Raw genomic sequence first — 20,463 nt, forward strand, 5'->3', positions numbered from 1 at the left:
AGACGTATTTTGTGCCTCAAACACAAAATTGGGGCCCACATGATGATTTGCATGCATATCTACGGGTCAACCCCTAGAGGACAATCTTTGGAGCCCTCTTCCTTCAGTTTGGAAACAAGAGAGCTCACCGCATGCCTCCAAGAAGCTTATGTAAGGGTGACATCAGCATTTCGTCCCTCTTGTGGGTTTATCTTTATGATTTTGCATTAGTTATGTGGTTGGCTTGTAACTACAATTAGTTTTACCCTCCATTTGACAAGTAAGAGTGGCTTCTAGGCTAAAATTAAACTTGATAGAACATGTAAAATAGAAGAGACCTCATTTGAGCCTCTCATCATCATGACTCTTGAGATTAGTGTTCTTAGGATAAATTTGCACTTGTTTCTTTGGCTATTGGAGATCTTCAGGATGCATTTCAATGTATGGAAGTTAATTCGCATTTCTTCTTTGGAGCTATTTCTTGGATATTGGAGAGATATATTGCATGTCATCTTGTAACTACCTTATGTTGATAAAATTTCTCTTCAAGTTGTCTAATGTATGTAATTGTTGCTTCTAGAACATGCTAAATTGTGCCCTAATTGTTGAAGATTAATTTTGAAAGGCTTTCTAGTTGAGTATTGCATATGTTATCCAATTTATGGCATGTAATGAAAGTTCCTAGAGGAGGAAAACCTTTGAAGTCTCCATGAAACTCCAGTATCTCTTGAAGTGGGTAAATGTTTAGAATTGATACCTAAGGCATCGATTCTAGGTCTACTTAGAGACATTTGAGCTCATTTTGAACATCCTAAGACTCCATATGCCCAAAGGACAAGGCATTAGTCCAAGTCCTTGGTGGTCAAACTCAATTCTTCTCCATAAATTCTCCTCTCTAAATTTTGGTTCTCTTAAGGTAGGACGGCTATCTAGGGCTTAGAGTGAATTGCATAGGAGGCGGTTCGGTGGGATTCCAAGAGCTTAAACATCAAGCCTAAGGTCTTGACCACTTGATCCTAAAGTTTAGTGGGAATCCACTTGGATTTCGTCCATAAAATCTCTTGCCCTAGGCGTTTCTCTAAGAGGGAAACCCTAGCTAGTTTTTCCTCAACTTGGGGACTTCTTTGAGGGTTCTATTTGTTTAGTACTTGGTGAAGTATATCATAAGAAGCCCTTTCTCCTCATTACCTTGATCTTCGGAGTACCTTCATCCACAATTATTGTCAAAACCCTAGTCTTGCGCAATTCATCTCTAAGTCCCTTATAGGGAGCGAAGCACCTTTTGAAGCATTATATCATAATCTTAAGCTTTCCTTGAGAGGTCCTAATCCATCACCTTGCACCCTAAATCTTAGAATATCTATTAAAGGTAATTATTATCTTACTGGGACTCCTCCCATCAGTGAGAGTCCATAAAGAGTAGGGGACTTTGGTTGTGGTGGCAGTGGCCATTGTCCCATTGTTAGCACTTAGTCTAGCTCTTTGTCATGTAGGGTTTTCCTCTCCAAGGCTTTCTAGATTTTGTGGTAACAATACCAATTAATACACAGTCACTTAAGATCATAAATTACTCATACTCATCATATCAATTCAAATACTATGAATTACAACTTTTAGTGCATTGCATCACTCACTCATATGTTATAACCCCCATGAGACACCTAGAAGTTCATCTTTAAGGATATTGGATCCACAATTGTAATTAGCAACCTTATTAATATTATGATCATGACGAATTCTGTGGTATTAATTTTGTGTGTTGATATTCATCAATAAAGGGAATAATTAAGCAATTTTTTGCACATGTACATTGACAGAAATGTTGTGGATATGGATCTCATCAAAATATGCAACCCTCTTGGTCGAGTCTCTCATCTAGAAGGCATTGTTTCTAAAGGATGGATAGATGATCAAGAAGTATGGTAGAGGGATATGGACTACTATTCTCAAGTGATGAGGATGAAAGGTAATATCTAATGAGGAAGTTGTTATAGCAAAACTACTTGCAAAAACTTTTAGCGAGGGTGGGGCTATACAGCAAACATGATCCAAGCATAGGTGCAAATTGTTACACATGGTCCTATGTGCACCAACCCAGGAATTGAGCATGCAACACCCCCCACCCCACAATAGGGTCCAAGGGGAAATGTCGCTTATGGCATTGTAGCATTTCTAACAGACAAGGTTGAGGAACAAACCCTCCAATTGCATGGGAGCACACTCCCAACCAACTGTAAAAATAACATTTGTAGCATCAAGTTCCAACTAAGCGTAGCAGGTTCTAGCTTGTGCACGCACATCTCAATGACTTGTGCATGCACACATCATCGACTTGTGCGCACACACCATAGTGCCCCTAACACTACCCACCACCTGAATAAGGTCCAAGGGGAAATGTCGCTTGTGGCCTCATGGCATTGCTAACAGGCAGGTTTGAGGGACAAAATCCCCCAGTGGCATGGGAGTAGCACCTTTAACAAACCATAAAAATTCTTCAACATCTGTAGCATCAAATCCCAACCATCATATTCAAAACAAGCCAATTCAAACGTAAATCGTTCAAACTGGCTAGTTCATTAGGCCGAGCTGTCCAACTGGTATAAAAATCGGTTTCAATCCTTGTGGACTAGGGTTTATGGGTTTAACTAACCATAAATTGGTCAGTTTGTGAGGGAACCGACTGGTTTTCCCATAAATTGGCCACTTCCATCATATATCGGTCGGTTTTCCCATAAACCAACCAGTTTCGTCATAAACTGACCAATTTATTGCTAGGCCAGCTGCAAAACCCACATAATGTTGTTTTGTGAGTTTTGAAGCAGTTTTGAGGGTAACTTGGGGTTGTTTCCCTCCAAAAACAACCCCTCCAAGAAAAGGATGCCTCCCCTCTCATTTGCCTCACACATCTCAACCTTTGCAACATTGGCAATCAATGGTAAAGGAAATGTCACTTTTGCTTAAATTTTTAACATTACCATGAAATGACTCAAGATGTTTGAGAGTGGTTTCAACCTCATTGGATTTCATATGTAGAAACTAAAATTTTATATTTCAATCAAAATCCAACAAACTTAATAGTTTTCACGATTTCATGGTTTGGGGGTTTGCAATGTTTCCATTTGATTCTATCATGCGTGAGGACATGAGATTGGCATTTCATCAAGAGCATGAAGCCCTTTTAAGTACCTTGATGTCCGTGCCATTTATCGTTTAACTTTGTTAATATTAGTGGTATTGATTCTTGAAATCCTCTACCATGGCCTTAACAAAAATGTACCCTTCACTCAAAGGAAAATAATCGGTTAAGCAAATGCTAAGCTATTTCTAACACATTATAAGATTGAGGAGATGAACCCTTCACTCAAACCAAAATCATTGGTTAGGCATGTTAAGCTTTTTCAATTTCTATCATATTATAAGGTTCAGCAATCTAGGTCTGAAGACTTTGAGCTAGATGATGTTTATGTATCTCTTGTTGATGATCCCATTTCTAGTAGCATTGAATCAATGATGAGTTTCATGAGTGATCATGTTGATCAGTGATTTGTAGTTTTGATGTCTAGTTTTGTTGCTACTACTACCACTACTACTGAGGTTGCAGAGGAGTCTTAGGAGTCCTCAAACTCTGAGCTAGATTATTTATGTAGCTCATGTTGATGATCCCATATCTAGTAAAGGTGATGAGTTTGATCATGATGAGGAGTGAGCATGTTGATCACTGATATGTAGACTTGTAGTAGGTCAGTGGCCCGATTGCTTGTAGCATTGTTTTTGGACTCTAGAGGCGATTTAGAGCCTCATTGATTATGTATTTTTTTGTTGAGATGTATTGCACTCAATGCCATTTTGATAAATTCGACTTTACATGGTATATAGATGAGCAAACTTTGCATATTTTGTCTCTATTCGTTTGGAATCATGGTTTTAAATCTTACAATTGATTTTTTTCATTTAAAAGTAATTATTTCATGTATTTTTTTTAAAGACCAGTTCATTGAGATCTGACTAGTCCCAGTTTGACCGGTTCCAGTTTGAAACCCAGTTTGATAGGTGGACCGGTCCGGTCATCGGTTCCAGTTTTGAATACTATGGTTCCAACTAAGTGCAGCAGGTTCTAGCAAGTGCACACACATCTCAATTACTTGTGTATAGCCACATCAATAACTTGTGCTCGCACACCATAGTGGCCTCACGCACATGACATCTATCGTCGCACTTGCATAGCGGCAATCAAGATTTCAACAGTCACCCACACATAAAAAATTTAGCATGTGCATAGTTGCAACTAGGAATGCCAGTCACCCCTAAGACAGCTATGGAAGCCCAATTGTTTCTGAAACTGAGTCTTCATGCATTTGCATAAATACTCGTATAGAATCGTGTAGCTCTCTTAGTCACCTAGCATACCAGATTTTGCCTCAAAGTTCTCCACAAAACTCTGGCATACAGGATTCTTCAATCTCTCAATCCTTGCTAGTTGTATAGTTATTTATTTCTCTGTTTCAATAATTAATGGGAAAGCTTTCTTATGCTATATTTCTATCTCAAATGTGAATGTGTGTAATTCAGCTAGTTTTCTGCAGATTGTAGTTGCCTTTTATACCTCTAAATTATCTCCTGTATTGGGTTATCCTTCACATTGCGCATCCTCTGCAAGTTTGTGTGCATCAAAAGATATAGATTCTTTTGAGTCAGGTGTCAAGGTAAACATGTTGGGCCTACTTTCCTATTTTAGGAGAGGGTTTTAATTTCGGATGTCATATAACCACCTAATGACCCCTCCAAGGTATAGCTATTGATTTCTAATGTAATGTAAGAGGCATACTTTTCAAAAGAGAAATTGCATGGTTTTATGCTTTACTAAGCTTGTTACGTAATGGTAATATAACCATTACCTGACCATCACCACTTTCACACCTTTCTTTGTCTTTGCATGTATTTTCTTTAATATTTTAGTTATCATCTACCCCATCACGACTCTCCCACAAAATTATATATATATATATATCCACACAGAGAGAGAGTGAGGATGGAGGCGTTAGCTCAACCAATTGAACCATCCACCCAAGGTATGTCGCTTAAGAGAAGGCCATAGGTCACAGGTTCAGATCTGGTCAAGTCTCTCAGGGGTTACCAGCTGCTATTGTAGCTAGCAATTGAGCTACCCTTAATCTGGATATTCCATTGGAATGGGTGGGGCAGGGATCCCACAAAGCTTTTCCTTTATATATATATATATAGGTTTAGCCCCGAGGAATAGCCCAATTGTAGATGGTCTTGTGCAAAAATTTCACAAAGGTCTCAGGATCAAACCTCAGTCAATTGCTTCAGGTTCCCAGCAGGTATTTCTGCTGGTGGTTATTATGGTCCTCTATCTAGAAAAATAGGGAAGGGGTAAATTCCGAGGGCTAGCAAGGTACCAATGTTATCACATAGAACACAAAATCTGTGGATGAGTAATTATATTTCTCAAATGAAAATTATATAAATGGTAGTGAAGTTTCCCCTCCATCCCCCCCCTTCCCTCATTTCAATGATTATAAATGTTTAAGGTACTGAAACAAATCGAAAACAGCCTAAGACTTCTGATAGATAACACAGCTTAGAAACATTTATGACCCATTCTGACGGATTTTTGACCTAGATCGGTTGTTCCCAGCCCTTAATGAGCATGAGCATTTTGGGCCATGGCAGCACCTAAAAACCCAAGTAAAAACAAAATGGCCACAATATAAAAACATATGGTTGTTATTTGTTATGCAGAAATTCAGAAGTAATTATTTTAATGAAAACATAAAACAAAAAACAAAGAACTAAAATGAGTCCACTTACCTTTCTTTCCTCACATTTTCTACAACAAGAAGCAATTCCTACAGCAACAGCATGCGTGTAGAGTGATTTTTATAATATTGAAGCCATTTCTAGAAAAATGATAGCAAAAAGAACATTGTGTGCAACAAGAAGCATGTTGTGTGCATCGTTATCAGTTATAGGCAACATTCCTTGCTTGTTTTTCAGCATCCATGGCCTGTCAAAATGCTAAAGAAAATGATGAAGATCTTGATGAGTTTGAGAGCTAAGTGTAGCTTGACTCTTATTTTGGCACATATAGCCTAGTTTATAAAGCAATTTTTGGATTTTGCATACTATGATATTGTAATATATACATGAGATTTTTAATATATTGTCATTTATTTCTATCATTCTAATTTTCCTTATGATTTCTCTCTAATTTTCCTGTTTCCCTGATAATTTGTTCTTTAAAAAAAACCCAATCAATCTTTTGGATTAGTGAGATTTTTAGTTTTTAAATTATCAAATTTTTTCCTAAACCTTTGGAGACTCTTAAATTCAATGTCATCCTCATTTCAGAAACCCTTATTTATTCCCAAGTTTTGTGCAACTTAGATACGTGCTGATCATGTTAGATATTAAAATAGAAAATTAAAACATACCTTGTACTCCAAATAATCCAAAGGGAATAATATATGAGGCGAAGGACAATCCATGCAATAAGAAAAATAATGAAAGTAACGCTTGGGAGCATATCATAGCCAATATATTTAAGCATCTTGCTAAACTCCAAAATCACGTCACTACTATCATGGATAGCTAGAACAACAGAGCCAATGCGTGAAAGCCTGTCACATGACCAATATCAACAGGGACAAATATAAGTAAAGTTTTAAAGTACAAACAAGGATAACTAGCTCCATCCTTGTAAAGTACAAACATTCCATCCTAAACAACCTGACTGCATGTTCACATTTCAAGTGCATCCATACACACAAGCTTTCACTTTATAAACAAAATCCTACCAAACTCATTTTTCTACTAACACTAACCATTATTCAGAACAGTAAAAAGAACTAAAGAATTTGTTCCAATACATTGCACAACAATTTAGAACAATTGAAGAGTATTACGTCCAATAGGATCTGAACCTATACCAAAGGTTTAGAATACTTCTGTCCTATCCATACATAAATCTTAGGCTGGCCCAAACACCCCAAATATAATGAATAAGCACAAACACAAAAAAAAATTCCAATAGAAATTCAAATCAAATATGCAACCAAAACCTACTGCAATGCGTACACATGTTTACATTCTCGAAGTAACCCTATGGTTTACATGCTACTTTAGAAAGTCATTGGAAGGATCCCAAAATTCCAAGTAAAAGTTTGAAAGGCTTTCAAACTTTCCACGCCAATGCTTCATGGCCATCTAGGACTATATTCAAAGATGATTTGACTAGCAAAAAAGTTATAACAACTATAGTTTACATTTGCATAGGCATATTGCTTTTGTACCTGTTTCAACAAATACCCAAATCACAAGTACACGTAAAGATTTGTCTACTAAAGTAGGTAGAAGAAACTAAAAATCAGTGTTATCAAGCAATTGTGTGATTCTTTACATCAATTTATAAATTAATAATCAACTGGTTAATAAGTATCTCATTTCAAACAAATTGTTAAAGAGATCCCCTTCCGCACTTTCCTAGGGTACTTTTATATCACTCCAGTACCAAAAGTGAGACCCATATTTTAAATGCAAATTTGAAATTTGGTTCAGATGATTGTAAGTAGAATAATATATGACATCTCCTAAGACATTGTAATGTTCAGCGCAAAGTAAGACCAACATTAATTTGGGCTTTCGAAGATTGATACCTTTGGTCAGTATCATAATGCATCAAGTATTACGATAGAAGAAGAGCACTTGATTCACGATATAACCGAGAAGGTTTTTCAAATACCATACATGAGCCATTGGACATTGCCAGTTTAACATCTCCCCATGTGGTATCTTCAAATTTAAGAATCAATGAATTCAACTGAACATTATGCGCAAAATTTTGAGACTATTTTCTCGTTTCCGATATCTAGAGAATTTCCAAAAGCACAAACTTCAGTTTTGATAGGTTCAAAGATTATTTTCACAAAACAATCCATAAGGATCAGCTCAATCAATCGAACCATCCACCCAAGGCATGTGGCCAATGTGGAGCATAGATCGTAAGTTCAAATTCAATCAAGTTCCTTCAAGTTACCAGCCATTATTATGGCTAGAAGTTGAGCTTCCCTACATCTAGATATTCCATGGAGAGGAGGGAATCCCAGAAAGTTTTCCTTTGGAAAAAAGCCGAGCACCGCACTTTGGTAGTTCTTGTGATGAGGTGAACCAATTTAACAAAGTTAGTAACATAGTTTGTTAAAGTATTCACATAAAAGAAAACCACCAAGATCTGAGCAGTCTGTCAAACTAAATGAGTTAATTAAATCAATATGCTATGCAAACAAAAATACAATCAAGGATAAAAATACGAAATGTTTGTAGTTGTAGACATGTCTTTACACCCTTAAAAGTGTTACAAATCACCTTCTTACAACTTAAACATGTGAAGATAAGCAACAACCTCAAGCAATAAGGTTGTCTGATGATTAAGAATAATGTTGTAACCACAAAAAAAAAGTCAAGGATTTAAGGAATTTTGTGTGACCAACCAAACCTCCCACAATGCTGAGCCCAACATGGTCATGGCCATCTCATACAAGGAGATTACTAACATGTGACTGCACCTTCCCATCATTTAACAAGGACAAGCAATCACCTTAGTGCCATGGATCCCCTTCCCATAGAAATGTAAGAATGTAGGTTTGGAAAAAAAGCATGACTCATCCCTTTCCTAGTTGATTCTACCATTATCCTAACATGTGGTAGACATGAACAATAAAACCAATAACAAAAAACAAATAAGACGTAGGCATAAGTATTGTCAATTGTCCCCTGGATCTGAGTGGTAGTCCGACAAAGCAAGCCTTCAATGCCCTTCATGGATTCAGCACATAGATCATGGGTGGGCTTTCGACGGTGCATATGGCTTGCTTTCCATCATGTCTCAAGTTTGGAGCACGGTATTGGTGTCAAGTCCACCCCCTCCTGCATTTAAAGCGCATTAACTGCATGGCAATTCCACTCGGCATCTGGCGTCCCTCATTCCTCATTAAAACGTTGAGAGCTCTCGACATGGCCATCAATTCCTCCAATCGCACGAAGGTGGTTACTCTGCTCAGTTTCAGAGCCTTGCATTTGGTTTCTCTGCAACTATGGCCCGAGAAAGAGGGTGGCCTAGCAAAGGTGGCCTTAGGCGGTGCCAACTTGTCCACCCTCCCTAGCATGGGCATGGAGGTGAACATTTTGACTATGGTATTCCGCACCGCTTTAGAAGAATGGTGGCAAATGCTGAAGCACGTGAACTTTGGGTCTCAAGTGACCATCTTTGGGCTTTGCAAACACCGTGGAGCGCCATTATTGGGACCAAGAAGACACGAATGTGTTGCTGGAAGGAAATTTCTTGGACATGGAATGTGATTTGCACCATGCAAATTCTGCTTATTGCCAAATTGCATGTCTTCTGGGTATGGAGCTTCAAGGCTCAAAGTGTCTGTAGACTGATACAGTGGATGACTCCTCGCTTTCTCCATTCCATGCAAACGCTTCCCATGACAAGCATTGTAGCCCCTTGGCACGACAATGCTGACAAGTCGAAACCTATCTTTGTCAGCTTGGGTCCCTCCTGTGGTAAAGGCGGAAGTCACAACAGCCAGGTCAACAATCACAGTGGTCATGTCAGCAACTCTCTCTAGTAGCACTTTGAGTTTCCATCCTCCTCCAGCTAGCCACCTTCCTCGGGGCTCCCTCTACCAGATGATCCGGACTACTACAAACCATGCCCCATGGTTCAAGAGGACCCCCCTGAGCATTAGCTGACGTTTTTTCTTCTCTCAGGGCAGTGTTGCTATATGTCTTGCATTCTCAGTTATAGCTATGGTTTTGTATATTTTTCTGCAATGTAACCACGGGCTCTTTGGTTTCTCCTTTATAGCAAAGACCTCCCCATATCTGCCTCCATCATATGCTTCCTCAATCTCAGGCCCATGTTTATGGCCAACCCTTGTTGAGCTCTAATGCTCTGAAGAATGTACTTTTTGTAATCCTGTTGTAATACAAGGTCCCTATACTTACAACAACAAAAAGTTATTGTCAATTGTAGTGGACATAATCATGTGATGATGATGATGATGATGATGATGAATAACGTCCACTAAAACCAATATGGTCTATCATACCTTAAGAAGATAAGAGATTACTCATAATTCTTTAGAATTTAATTTCTATGCTTGAAAAGTATAAAGAAAAACGCGCACACACACACACACACACACATATATATATATATATGTTGATTTTCTACAAGATGTACAATACATTTAATTTTTAGCTAGATAATTATTTCCTAATTATTTTCCACATAGCATTTTATGCCACTGCTATTGTTGAATAATTACACTTCAGAAAATCTTAGCAGTAACTACTGCAGAAATAGTAAAGATCATAGAAAGACGGCCGTGCACAATAGAGACAATAATTTTACCCTAGGAAACCCAACCTTGGGAGAAAACTCAACAACTTTTCTTAGGAGAAATTATTCTTCAGCAAGGTTTACAAATCAATAATTTGTCTAGAAATTTGTGCCAATAATCCAAGTCAAACACCAAACAAACTTGTTCAAGATAATGTTGGTCAATGCTGGTCAAACCAGCGAAAATGTTAGAAAATCAGTGTTGGTCAAACTGCCTGCAGACAAAGTTTAGCCCTGTAGTTGACTGTGGTTATGTGGTCAATCCTGTGGTTTTGCGGTCAACCCTGCAATTTTGCAATCAATAGTATGCACGTGCGGCCCTCCTATAGTCAACAATTTACGACGAACTTTTGGTCAAACAGTCAAACTCAATGAGCTGTTCTAGTCAATTCGATTGGTCAAACTTGTCTGGATTTTGGTCAAATCTTCTTCACATGTGTAACCCAAAGGCAGATAAAAAATAGAAAGAATATCTCCAAACAAATTTCTTCTTGCTCAAACTTGCTCTTCATTGGTGGAGAAATGAGATGTCACATCATCTATTTATACTTGTCGAATGGGATAAAATAACCCAAGGGACACTTCCCTTCACCTTCTTGGGCCAACTTGTCACTCCAAAAATAAATTTTATTTTAATTTTTCTCAATCGACTTGGAGACCCCTTTTTCCATGCGGGAACATCTCACGATGCTGCAAAAAATCAACAATATATATATCCAAGTAGCTATCCTTTCTACTAACTAAATGCCATGTGGTTCACCATAATGCAACTCAATACATCACTCTACAACCCAAATTTTTTATGGATTTCGAAAAGATGAAATATATGTGCAATAATTAAGACCATTAAATGTACATCACGATAGATTCAATAATTAAACCCACATCTACTATCATTACAATTTCTTACATAGCAAGGGCAAGGACATAAAATCATAAATGAAGACATTTCGATGAATCAAGTAACATATTAGAGAAATCTTGCTACTCCATAAAAGGAGAAAGAAGGAAAATTGAAATTTCTAAAAATAACCAAAAAGGTTGCCCAATCCAAACTGTCCCTCTATGAAATCAAATAACCACTTAATAAGGCCATTTTCCATTGGAAAGCTACTACCTTTAGCAACCCAACTATCTTGAGAAAAAAGGTTAGATGATTTTGGTTTGTCCTTCGCCTCACTACTATCTATTTACTCCAACCTTTAAGATGTAAGGCAACTTTCATAAGACCTAAAAATAAATTCTCCAATATGGATTGGCATAAGTTTATATATGACCTAGCAATTAAGATTATGGTGACCAAGGTCACATGGGTTTAGCTCAAGTAATTGAGGAAACTATTTATGATCCTATCCAGTTGAGTTCTATTCCCATTGAATAACATGTTGGATAGTTATGATAATTCTATAAGGGTATATGCCCCTCGGTGGGATACCTTGGCTCTTGCTAGGTCATAAGTTTTGTGCTAGGTATTGGCTTGTAGGTTGTTGGAATTAGCCTAGGGGTTATAGTGGTAGCCAGATTTCAACTTGGGGCCTTGCCTAGGTAACCCTGATTAGTTACCAATTCCTCTAGAAAAAAAAAAGATTATTGAGATTGAGATTTGGATATTCTACAACGCATACCATACTTGGTCAACGCATTTTGAGCCCACCAATTGAAGCTCTTTTTGGGGGAAAAATGACAAAGTTTCTTCCATTTAGTCCTTACCTATAAATGCAAATTCTTCATAAAAGCTCCACTAAAAATTCAACCAACAAATGAATAGGTTTTTTTCTTCCAATATCTCAAACAACCTCAATTTTCAATGATCATCCATGTTACCACTAGACCATGCATGAGGCCTAGGAATTGCAAATCATCAAACATTTTGATGCATAATGTTTAATCAAGGATAGTTTTGAGGCATTTTCACATTCCCTAGGGCATATTTACATATTTGGAGGCATGAACATCTTCATGTGGCATAGTTCACATCTCACAAGGCATGTTCTACATATTTGAAGGCATGGTATAATGTGTTGGTTCTCTCCACATGGCACCAAGGTAGAATGTCCTTTATAGAATAAGAACATATGGCTTGCTAAACCTCTCTGCAAGGTCAAATATGCATTTCTTCATGATGCATCCGTTATCCAAAGTGAAATAATGGGGCTTGATAGCATTGGAAGTTGCTTCAGGCTGCCCCACATTCCAAGCCCCCACATGGCACACAATTTCGTAAAAGTATTATTAAAAGGATTGTTAAAGCCTTCTTTATGGAGTGAATTGTGTAGAAGAGTCTACAAAACAATTTAAAAGGTTCTTTAGGATGCATAAGCCCAAAATCAAGACAATGTTCCATGGAGAAGCATCTAAAATAGTGCATTCATCAAGAAAAACAATATTTTAGTGGAGCACTCAATCTAGGAGGATGAAACTGGGTTGTTTGACCCTTTCAACTCATATTGAATTCTTGTTTAGTGGAATGCCCTACTTCCAGGGAGGTCTAGATCATTCTATTAATATTTTATTCCCTAAAGTTACAAGAGGAGTCTACAAAAGAAGGTTTCTTTCATTTGGCAGAGTGTGTTTCAATGTGCAGAAATCCTATACTATTTGGCTTTAAATCGGAAATATTTTGCGTGGGTTTGATGCATCATTAAGGAAGTATTCAGGGATGCAATTGTCTCTTGTAAAGCCATTGTTGTTTCGTGTTTTCCTTTCTTCTTTGCTGGAAATTCCACTGCTGTGTTTATTTTCCAACATAAGCAGTCTACAAAGTGACGGTATTGTCCTCTTAAGGACCCTTAATTTCAGATCCGATTATGTTATGTACCTGGGCTGTTTTTCTTAATAGAAGGCTGTCCCTTACTTATTTCAAAACCTGACTTTAGGTGATGAAATAAGAATATAACGAAGATAGTATTGCATCTCTATGAGCTTATTATCTTGTCTAGAAATTAAATTTTCAGCACTTTCATAATTAAGGACTGCTGTTCATGCATCCTCATCAGTTGAATACCATCTATTGTTAAATTCTCCAAGCCTTAAAGTACTTTAACTCCATTGCCAAGGATTAGTTACTGATCTACTTGAACTCACCACCAAAACTCCATTATGTACCATAAAATATTTGATTGCTAAATCGACTTTTCACCTCAAGGGTTAATATAGACTAATTTAGCAATCTTAACTAGGGAAACCCCCCTTGTCCCAAAGGAGAGCTGGTCTAAAGTGAGAGACTTGTCCACTGATGTGACAATGGATGAAACATCTAAGTTTCCCCAAGATTGCTACTTCGCATTTGAAATTGAATTATCTTACAAAGTGAAGGTTTGGAAGGTAGCAAATTGTCTTTGTTGCCAAGGAAACCAAGTTCCTTGCTTGTAATTTGATGACTACACTCCAAGACTATTGATGAAACACCTCATCTAGTGACTCCATTGAAAGAAAATTCAAAAAAGAAATATCATACAAGAAATTCCTCAATAAAGTTCGCTCCACCACTAGTTGAACCAGAATGGATTTAGAGGAGAAGACCAAGGATCATATCAACCTATTACCCCTCTTTCAGCAAGGGTGCCTCTATATTCATTGCAGCATTCCTAAACACCATTGTAAGCCTAAGGTCACAAGTCAAAAAGCCATGTAACAACCCTGTGAAGTCGTATAGGCATCCTAGACCCTTTGTCATGTTGAGTAAGTATTGTTATGGCCGAACCATGGCTGGTCCCTTTGAGTTTACTTTGGGTTCCTTTTGTCCTTTATAGGATTGAAGGACCTTTGATGAGCTTATAGGCGGACTCATAGCTTTATGGGAAAGCCTTGTTTATGTAAGCGTGATCACTAGTATATTGGCCATTCTAGCCTACGTCAAGGTGCACCTATCTTTCCACAAGGTTACGAGTCTATCGAGTCTGTAGATGGCCTTGGATATGGTGTCATATCCATCAAATGTTTCTCAGATATGGCAATCTCACAGTCAGCAACATTTTCACACTTTCCAAGGCAGTTCACACTTCCCAATGCAAAGTGGTCGCGAAAGTCAAAATGTCAACAAGGTCCTATTACCACTCAAACCTGCAGGGGAACTAAAAGGAGTTCCTAAGAGGGCAACTGCTAGGTCAAGGGAAATGGTGGAGGCCTAGCCCACTATCACCACAGCTAAGTCTCCCTACTCTTTACGAACTTTCACCGATGGGAGGAGTCCCAGTAGTGTTGGGATCACTTCGTAATGTATATGTCAATGGATAGGTGAGAAGTGACCTTGAAAACCCTTTCCCAAGGATGGAGTGAAGAATGGAGCTTGCTTGCTCCTTAAGCAAGGGACTTGGTCCACCAGGGGTAAGGGGTGAGGATTGGAGGGTTGAGGAAGAAAGGATAGGCCTATAAACAAGGTTCTCAATCCCTATAGTCCTTGGGAAACTTGGATTCCCAAATGGTCCTTGACAAATAATCTTTATTAAGAAGTGGGACCACACGGGGCCAAATGGGCCCAGCCTAGGTTCGAAGATGGAATGAAGCAACCAATGATGTTCCTATCCTGGACAGGGGGGGGGGGGGAGGAACAAACAAGAATATTTACATCAAAAGGTTGAAGTGATCCTATTGAGGTCTAGCCCTAGGGATGCCTAGGCAAAATTCGATCCTAGAGCTAGGGCTAGGGATTCCCAGAGATTCCACCGTCAAAATTGCCTAAAATTTGGAGGAGAGGGAAGGGACACACCAGCGCAATAGCCTATAGGAGATTGAATTTTTTGCTTGGGTCAATTCTCGCGAAATTGATGCCCTAGGTGACCTAATGGAGCTAGACTTGGGGAAAAAGGGTAAAATGGTAAAAAGAGGGTTAGAATGATCACCCTTTTTAAGGGACCAGTGCCTAGTTCACTTGGGGATATGGAGTCAAGGATGGTGATGAGTAAGAACTTGGTTTCTTGATCAAGGAGACCCAGAAAGTCAACTTCGTCCAATGTTGAGAGAGAGAAAACAAAAGTTGCCTTCAAGCATTTATCCTTTAAAGCAAACGATGCAAGCTTATCGAGACAAACAATCTCTAGGACATTTCATTCATATAACATTAGCCCATACATTAAATTAGCTAAAACATGCTCAATTCCACATTTCAATTATGCAACAGCTAGCCCTAATTTTAGCAGTATGCAGCAACAAGAATAATAACATCAAAAATTCACTTACAATGTTATAGAGTATATCCAACCAGCATTTCGTTCACAAGACAAAGCTCCAAGACAAGTTAAATAACCCAAATCCATACGTCAAAATTCAACCATCTCCAAAAATATCCTCCAATGAAAATATTAAGTTCTCTAAAGTCTAGAGAGATCCCAAGTCAAGTGATGATACAAATGAATGTATCTAACATCAATATATAGCCTCCTAAGAAATTTGAATTAGCCTATGGGCGTACATTAGCCGCTAATGATAAAATAATGTGCAAACAAAACCCCTATTAGTGACAAGCCCACCAAACTAGCTCACAAATGTAAAAATAAGCTTCACAAGGTGTTAGATAATAATATGTGCATGTCGTAGGGCCCTCCAAAGGCTCAATAACATCTTGAAGTGCCATATTGAGGAATAAATTCCTCGAAATATGATGGACAAGGGGGTGACCCCTTGTTCTCCAAGTAGTAGACCTGTGGTGCTCCTAGTGGGTATGATGGCACATAGATGACCCCAATGGGTCTCTAAATGAATTGGAGATGCCTGTAAATCCTCTACAAGGGTCCAAGTGATGGAATGAATGTTGCCATGTCATCGTACAAGTGTTGGGACACCTGCCAAGAGTGTGGGGCTCTTGTGGGGGCATGTTGGGCATAGTGTACCAAGCATATCACCATCACCCCAAAAGTGGATCACTAGTAGTCTCCGAGCATCCATGAAGATCCGTGGAGTATTGTCTATTGTTGTGGAGGCCCATGGCTCTCTATGCACACCCTACATGTGCCAATGTAGACCTCTGTGGGTTAGGATCCCATATACGGATACCAAACCCAAATGGAAACCACATGTAATCCTGCATAAGATCCAATGCGTCCCCTCGTCTTCCAGTACAACCAGTCATTAAAATAATTGAGTAAAATAGCTTACAAATCATGGATAAAAAAGTGGGTACTTCATAATAACATGCCCTTCCATAGTGGGCTTTGGCATGTGCTAGTATCTTCAAGCTCCAAAAGGGGTTAGCCAAGTACCTTATTAGGTGGTTTCAACTTTCAACCCTTAAAGGGACAAATATGTCCAAGGTACATCTCTCTAATGGGGGTGGCAGGTGACAAACAAGTGAGATGGAATAGGGAATGAGAGGGGCAACCCTGGGCCACATAGTGGGACATAAGGGTAGCTAGATAAGGGGAAGCCCACACCTGGGTATGTAATGTATAGGAGGAAGCAATCGTGGTACATGAGGTGCCTCGGCCTTGATTTTTTTCACCCTTCTTTATATGCTTTTTTCCTTTTACGAATTTTCTTTAATATATTGCTCGGAGCTCAAAGGACAAGAGCATGATGTGTAAGATATAGCAGTGGTTACCCCCTTTAAGGTAGGACAATTCATTGCCCTTCAGGGGTTGGGACAAACATGGGTTCCTGAATGATAAAGCAGGCTCATCTAGGGCCCATGGAACCAAGGTGATGCCCATGGATTGTGGTAGAGCTCATGTAATGGCTTTTGCCCACGTGCTAATTAATTTTGTCTCGACCATCTTTTGCATTTTGTGGTACAATTTCCTGTTAATTGTGGCCAATCATGATTTTCACTTTTTCTTTTACTTGCTTCAACCTCTGGGGCATCATTCTAGGCCTGACCCAAGGTGGGGGCAAGAGGATAGGGAGGCTAGCCCTATGTGGACCCAGAATGGAAATGTGGACCCAAGTGGGAGAAATGATGAATGGGGGTATAGTGAGTGGAAAGGGAGTAATATGTGTGAGTAAAGGAGCAGGACCACGCACCCAAGGTTGAGGTTTCACAAGTAGTACCACCCTAGAACCAAATGGTCAATAAAGGAGATCCCACAGGACTAAGATCTAAGGGTGACAACCAAAAGAGATCAAGGGGACAAGAGCACAAACTAAGCCCACTCTTTCCCCCAAATCCCCCCATTAATCCACACCCAGAAGTATCCATGATAAGTAAACCCAATACTCAATTACCAAATGACAAGACATACCTTTAGATTTGGGAGGCCCACCTTCAAACATACGATCAATACAGGTGGGTGAAGGACCACATGGCTAGCTCAGGTGGCAGAGAAATGGCACAACGAGCTAGTAGAAGGCATCAAGGGGTTGTTGGCTGTCAGCTGAGGCTCATCATGGAGAAAAATTTCTCCTGGGGATATCACCCACAAAGTGGTGGGTAACATATGGCTCCAACTAGGATGTGATCTCTCGAAGAAGTGGACGAGGTTGCTCGAACGGTAGGTCACGAGAACTCCAACAATTTCTTGACCACAATAGACCTGTTATCTGCACATGTCAAAGATCAAAGACACGGGGCAGCATGTTTTTCACGGTGTCTGATGATCACCCATACTTAATGTTAGCCCATAAACCAATAAATATGCAATATATATATATATAAATAATCTAATCTAATCTATCATTAGAAACATCATATGTGGTATGTTCTAATCCAAAAATCATCATGCAACGCATCCTACCATAACATGCATATAGTAATGTTAATACTAAGAGTAATCATAAAGCCAGTGCAACAAACATATCATCACATCAATATACATATGTCTGCCAGTATGATTATTCATGTAGCAACCCCCAAATTGAATGCGGACATAGTCACATGGCAGATGAAGCGGGTGGGAGGCACGAAAATATGATCACCATTCGAGGTAGAAGGAGGTCCTAGGAGAAAGAAAATTGGTCATTTTAGAGGTCCAAGCTCCCCTTCTAGGTACAAAATGGAGGAATGAATTATTACTTTCGAGAACTCCTCATCACAATCACTGCTTGTAATATCATGCTTTGAGGATGTCATATGGTTGTGATGAGAGGGGAACGAAGGGTGAGAGAAAGAAGGAATGCACCAAATAGGTCTCTTAATGTGATGGTCACAGCAAGGAGGGGAGGACACGAAGTGATCATAATGCTGAGGATGGGTCGAAGGGGATAAGGTATACTCAATGAAGGGTTCCTCCTTGACACCATATTCAGAAAAGGGAAAAAGAGCATGGTCACTCGAGATGATACCAAAAGGGATGAGGGACGTACATGAGGAAGACTCAAGATAATGAACAAGAGGAAAGTCAAAGGGGAGGGTGAAGTGTCATATTCAACGGGCTTTATTTCCCTATAACCTAAAGGCTCAAGTGATTTGAATACATAATCATAAGGTGGGTTGGTAAGAGCCTTGTTGCTTTCCTCATTATAAATATTAAAGATTGGGCCTTCAACAAAAGGAGAGTCAAAGATTGGGCTTTCATTAAAAGGAGAGTCAATCACTTCCATCAAAGGTTGTCCTTCTTTATGTGAGGGAAAATAACAATTCTCCTTCCCAAGGGTATCAATGGGTATGTCATCATAAATAGCGCTTGAGGGAAAGGGAAGAGCAATCTCATCCTCATCCTCCTTGTCGATGTCATAAATGGGAGCACAATCAAATTGAGGACCAAAAATTTCCCATTTCTCCCTTTCAATGTGGAAATAATCTTCAATGTCATTTTTCAAGGAGCTAATGGTGTCATCTCCTTGAATGTGGACACAGTCACATGGCGGATGAAGCGGGTGGGAGGAAGGAAAATATGATCACCATTCGAGGTAGAAGGAGGTCCTAGGAGAAAGAAAACTGGTCATTCTAGAGGTCCAAGCTCCCCTTCTAGGTACAAAATGGAGGAATGAATTATTAATTTCGAGAACTCCTCATCACAATCAATGCTTGTAATATCATGCTTTGAGGATGTCACATGGTTCTGATGAGAGGGGAACGAAGGGTGAGAGAAAGAAGGAATGCAACAAATAGGTCTCTTAATATGATGTCACAACAGGGAGGGGAGGACACGAAGTGATTATAATCCTGAGGATGGGTCAAAGGGGATAAGGTATACTCAATGAAGGGTTCCTTCTTGACACCATATTCAAAAAAGGGAAAAAGAGCATGGTCACTCGAGATGATACCAAAAGGGATGAGGGACGTCCTTGAGGAAGACTCAAGATGATGAACAAGAGGAAAAGGGAAAGGGGAGGGTGAAGTGTCATATTCAACGGGCTTTCTTTCCCCACAAACTAAAGGCTCAAGTGATTTGAATACATAATCATAAGGTGGGTTGGTAAGAGCCTCGTTGCTTTCCTCATTATAAATATTAAATTTTGGGCCTTCATCAAAAGGAGAGTCAAAGATTAGGCTTTCATTAAAAGGAGAGTCAATCACTTCCATCAAAGGTTGTCCTTCTTTATGCAAGGGAAAATAATAATTCTCCTTCCCAAGGGTATCAATGGGTATGTCATCATAAATAGCGCTTGAGGGAAAGGGAAGAGCAATCTCATCCTCGTCCTCCTTGTCGGTGTCATAAATGGGAGCACAATCAAATTGAGGACAAACGATTTCCTATTTCTCCCTTTCAATGTGGAAATAATCTTCAATGTCATTTTTCAAGGAGCTATTGGGGTCATCTCCTTGAATGTGGACATAGTCACATCGCAGATGAAGCGGGCGGGAGGCAGGAAAATATGATCTCCATTCGAGGTAGAAGGAGGTCCTAGGAGAAAGAAAATTGGTCATTCTAGAGGTCCAGGCTCCCCTTCTAGGTACAAAATGGAGGAATGAATGATTACATTCGAGAACTCCTCATCACAATCACTACTTGTAATATCATGTTTTGAGGATGTCACATGGTTGTGATGAGACAGGAACGAAGGGTGAGAAAAAGAGGATTCATCGAGAGTAATATCCTTCAGAAAGGTAGGGTTGGTCTCAATAAATTCATCCTTCCCAACGCAGGTGTCCTCAAAATCATCATGTCCGTCTTGCAATCCCCTGGACATAGTCACATGGCGGATGAAGCGGGCGAGAGGTAGGAAAATATGATCTCCATTCG

General features: G+C 39.2%; 1 protein-coding gene across 15 annotated transcripts in view; it reads right to left on the reverse strand.

Annotated features, from left to right (window-relative positions):
* Positions 1 to 20,463, reverse strand: part of LOC149260879 (ASC1-like protein) — a 239,390-nt gene that overhangs the window by 74,111 nt on the left and 144,816 nt on the right. For 12 of the 15 annotated variants that reach the window (XR_016258338.1, XR_016258336.1, XR_016258335.1 and 9 more), the window contains exon 4: positions 6,435 to 6,620. The exons of 1 other annotated variant lie outside the window; for it this stretch is intronic. Coding sequence is in view for 6 of the 14 variants with exons in the window: in XM_089421201.1 (XP_089277327.1) it covers positions 6,435 to 6,620 (186 nt within the window). In the remaining 8 variants the exon portion in view is untranslated. Of the gene's footprint in view, positions 1 to 5,811; positions 5,850 to 6,434; positions 6,621 to 20,463 lie in introns of all 15 variants that reach the window. 2 more of the 15 variants (XR_016258339.1, XM_089421222.1) reach the window with 1 other exon arrangement.

The sequence above is a fragment of the Pinus tabuliformis genome, chromosome 6 (genome assembly GCF_031772625.1).
Source record: "Pinus tabuliformis cultivar Carrire ecotype Pingquan chromosome 6, CPIR1, whole genome shotgun sequence".
In the NCBI taxonomy this organism is placed as follows: Eukaryota; Viridiplantae; Streptophyta; class Pinopsida; order Pinales; family Pinaceae; genus Pinus; species Pinus tabuliformis.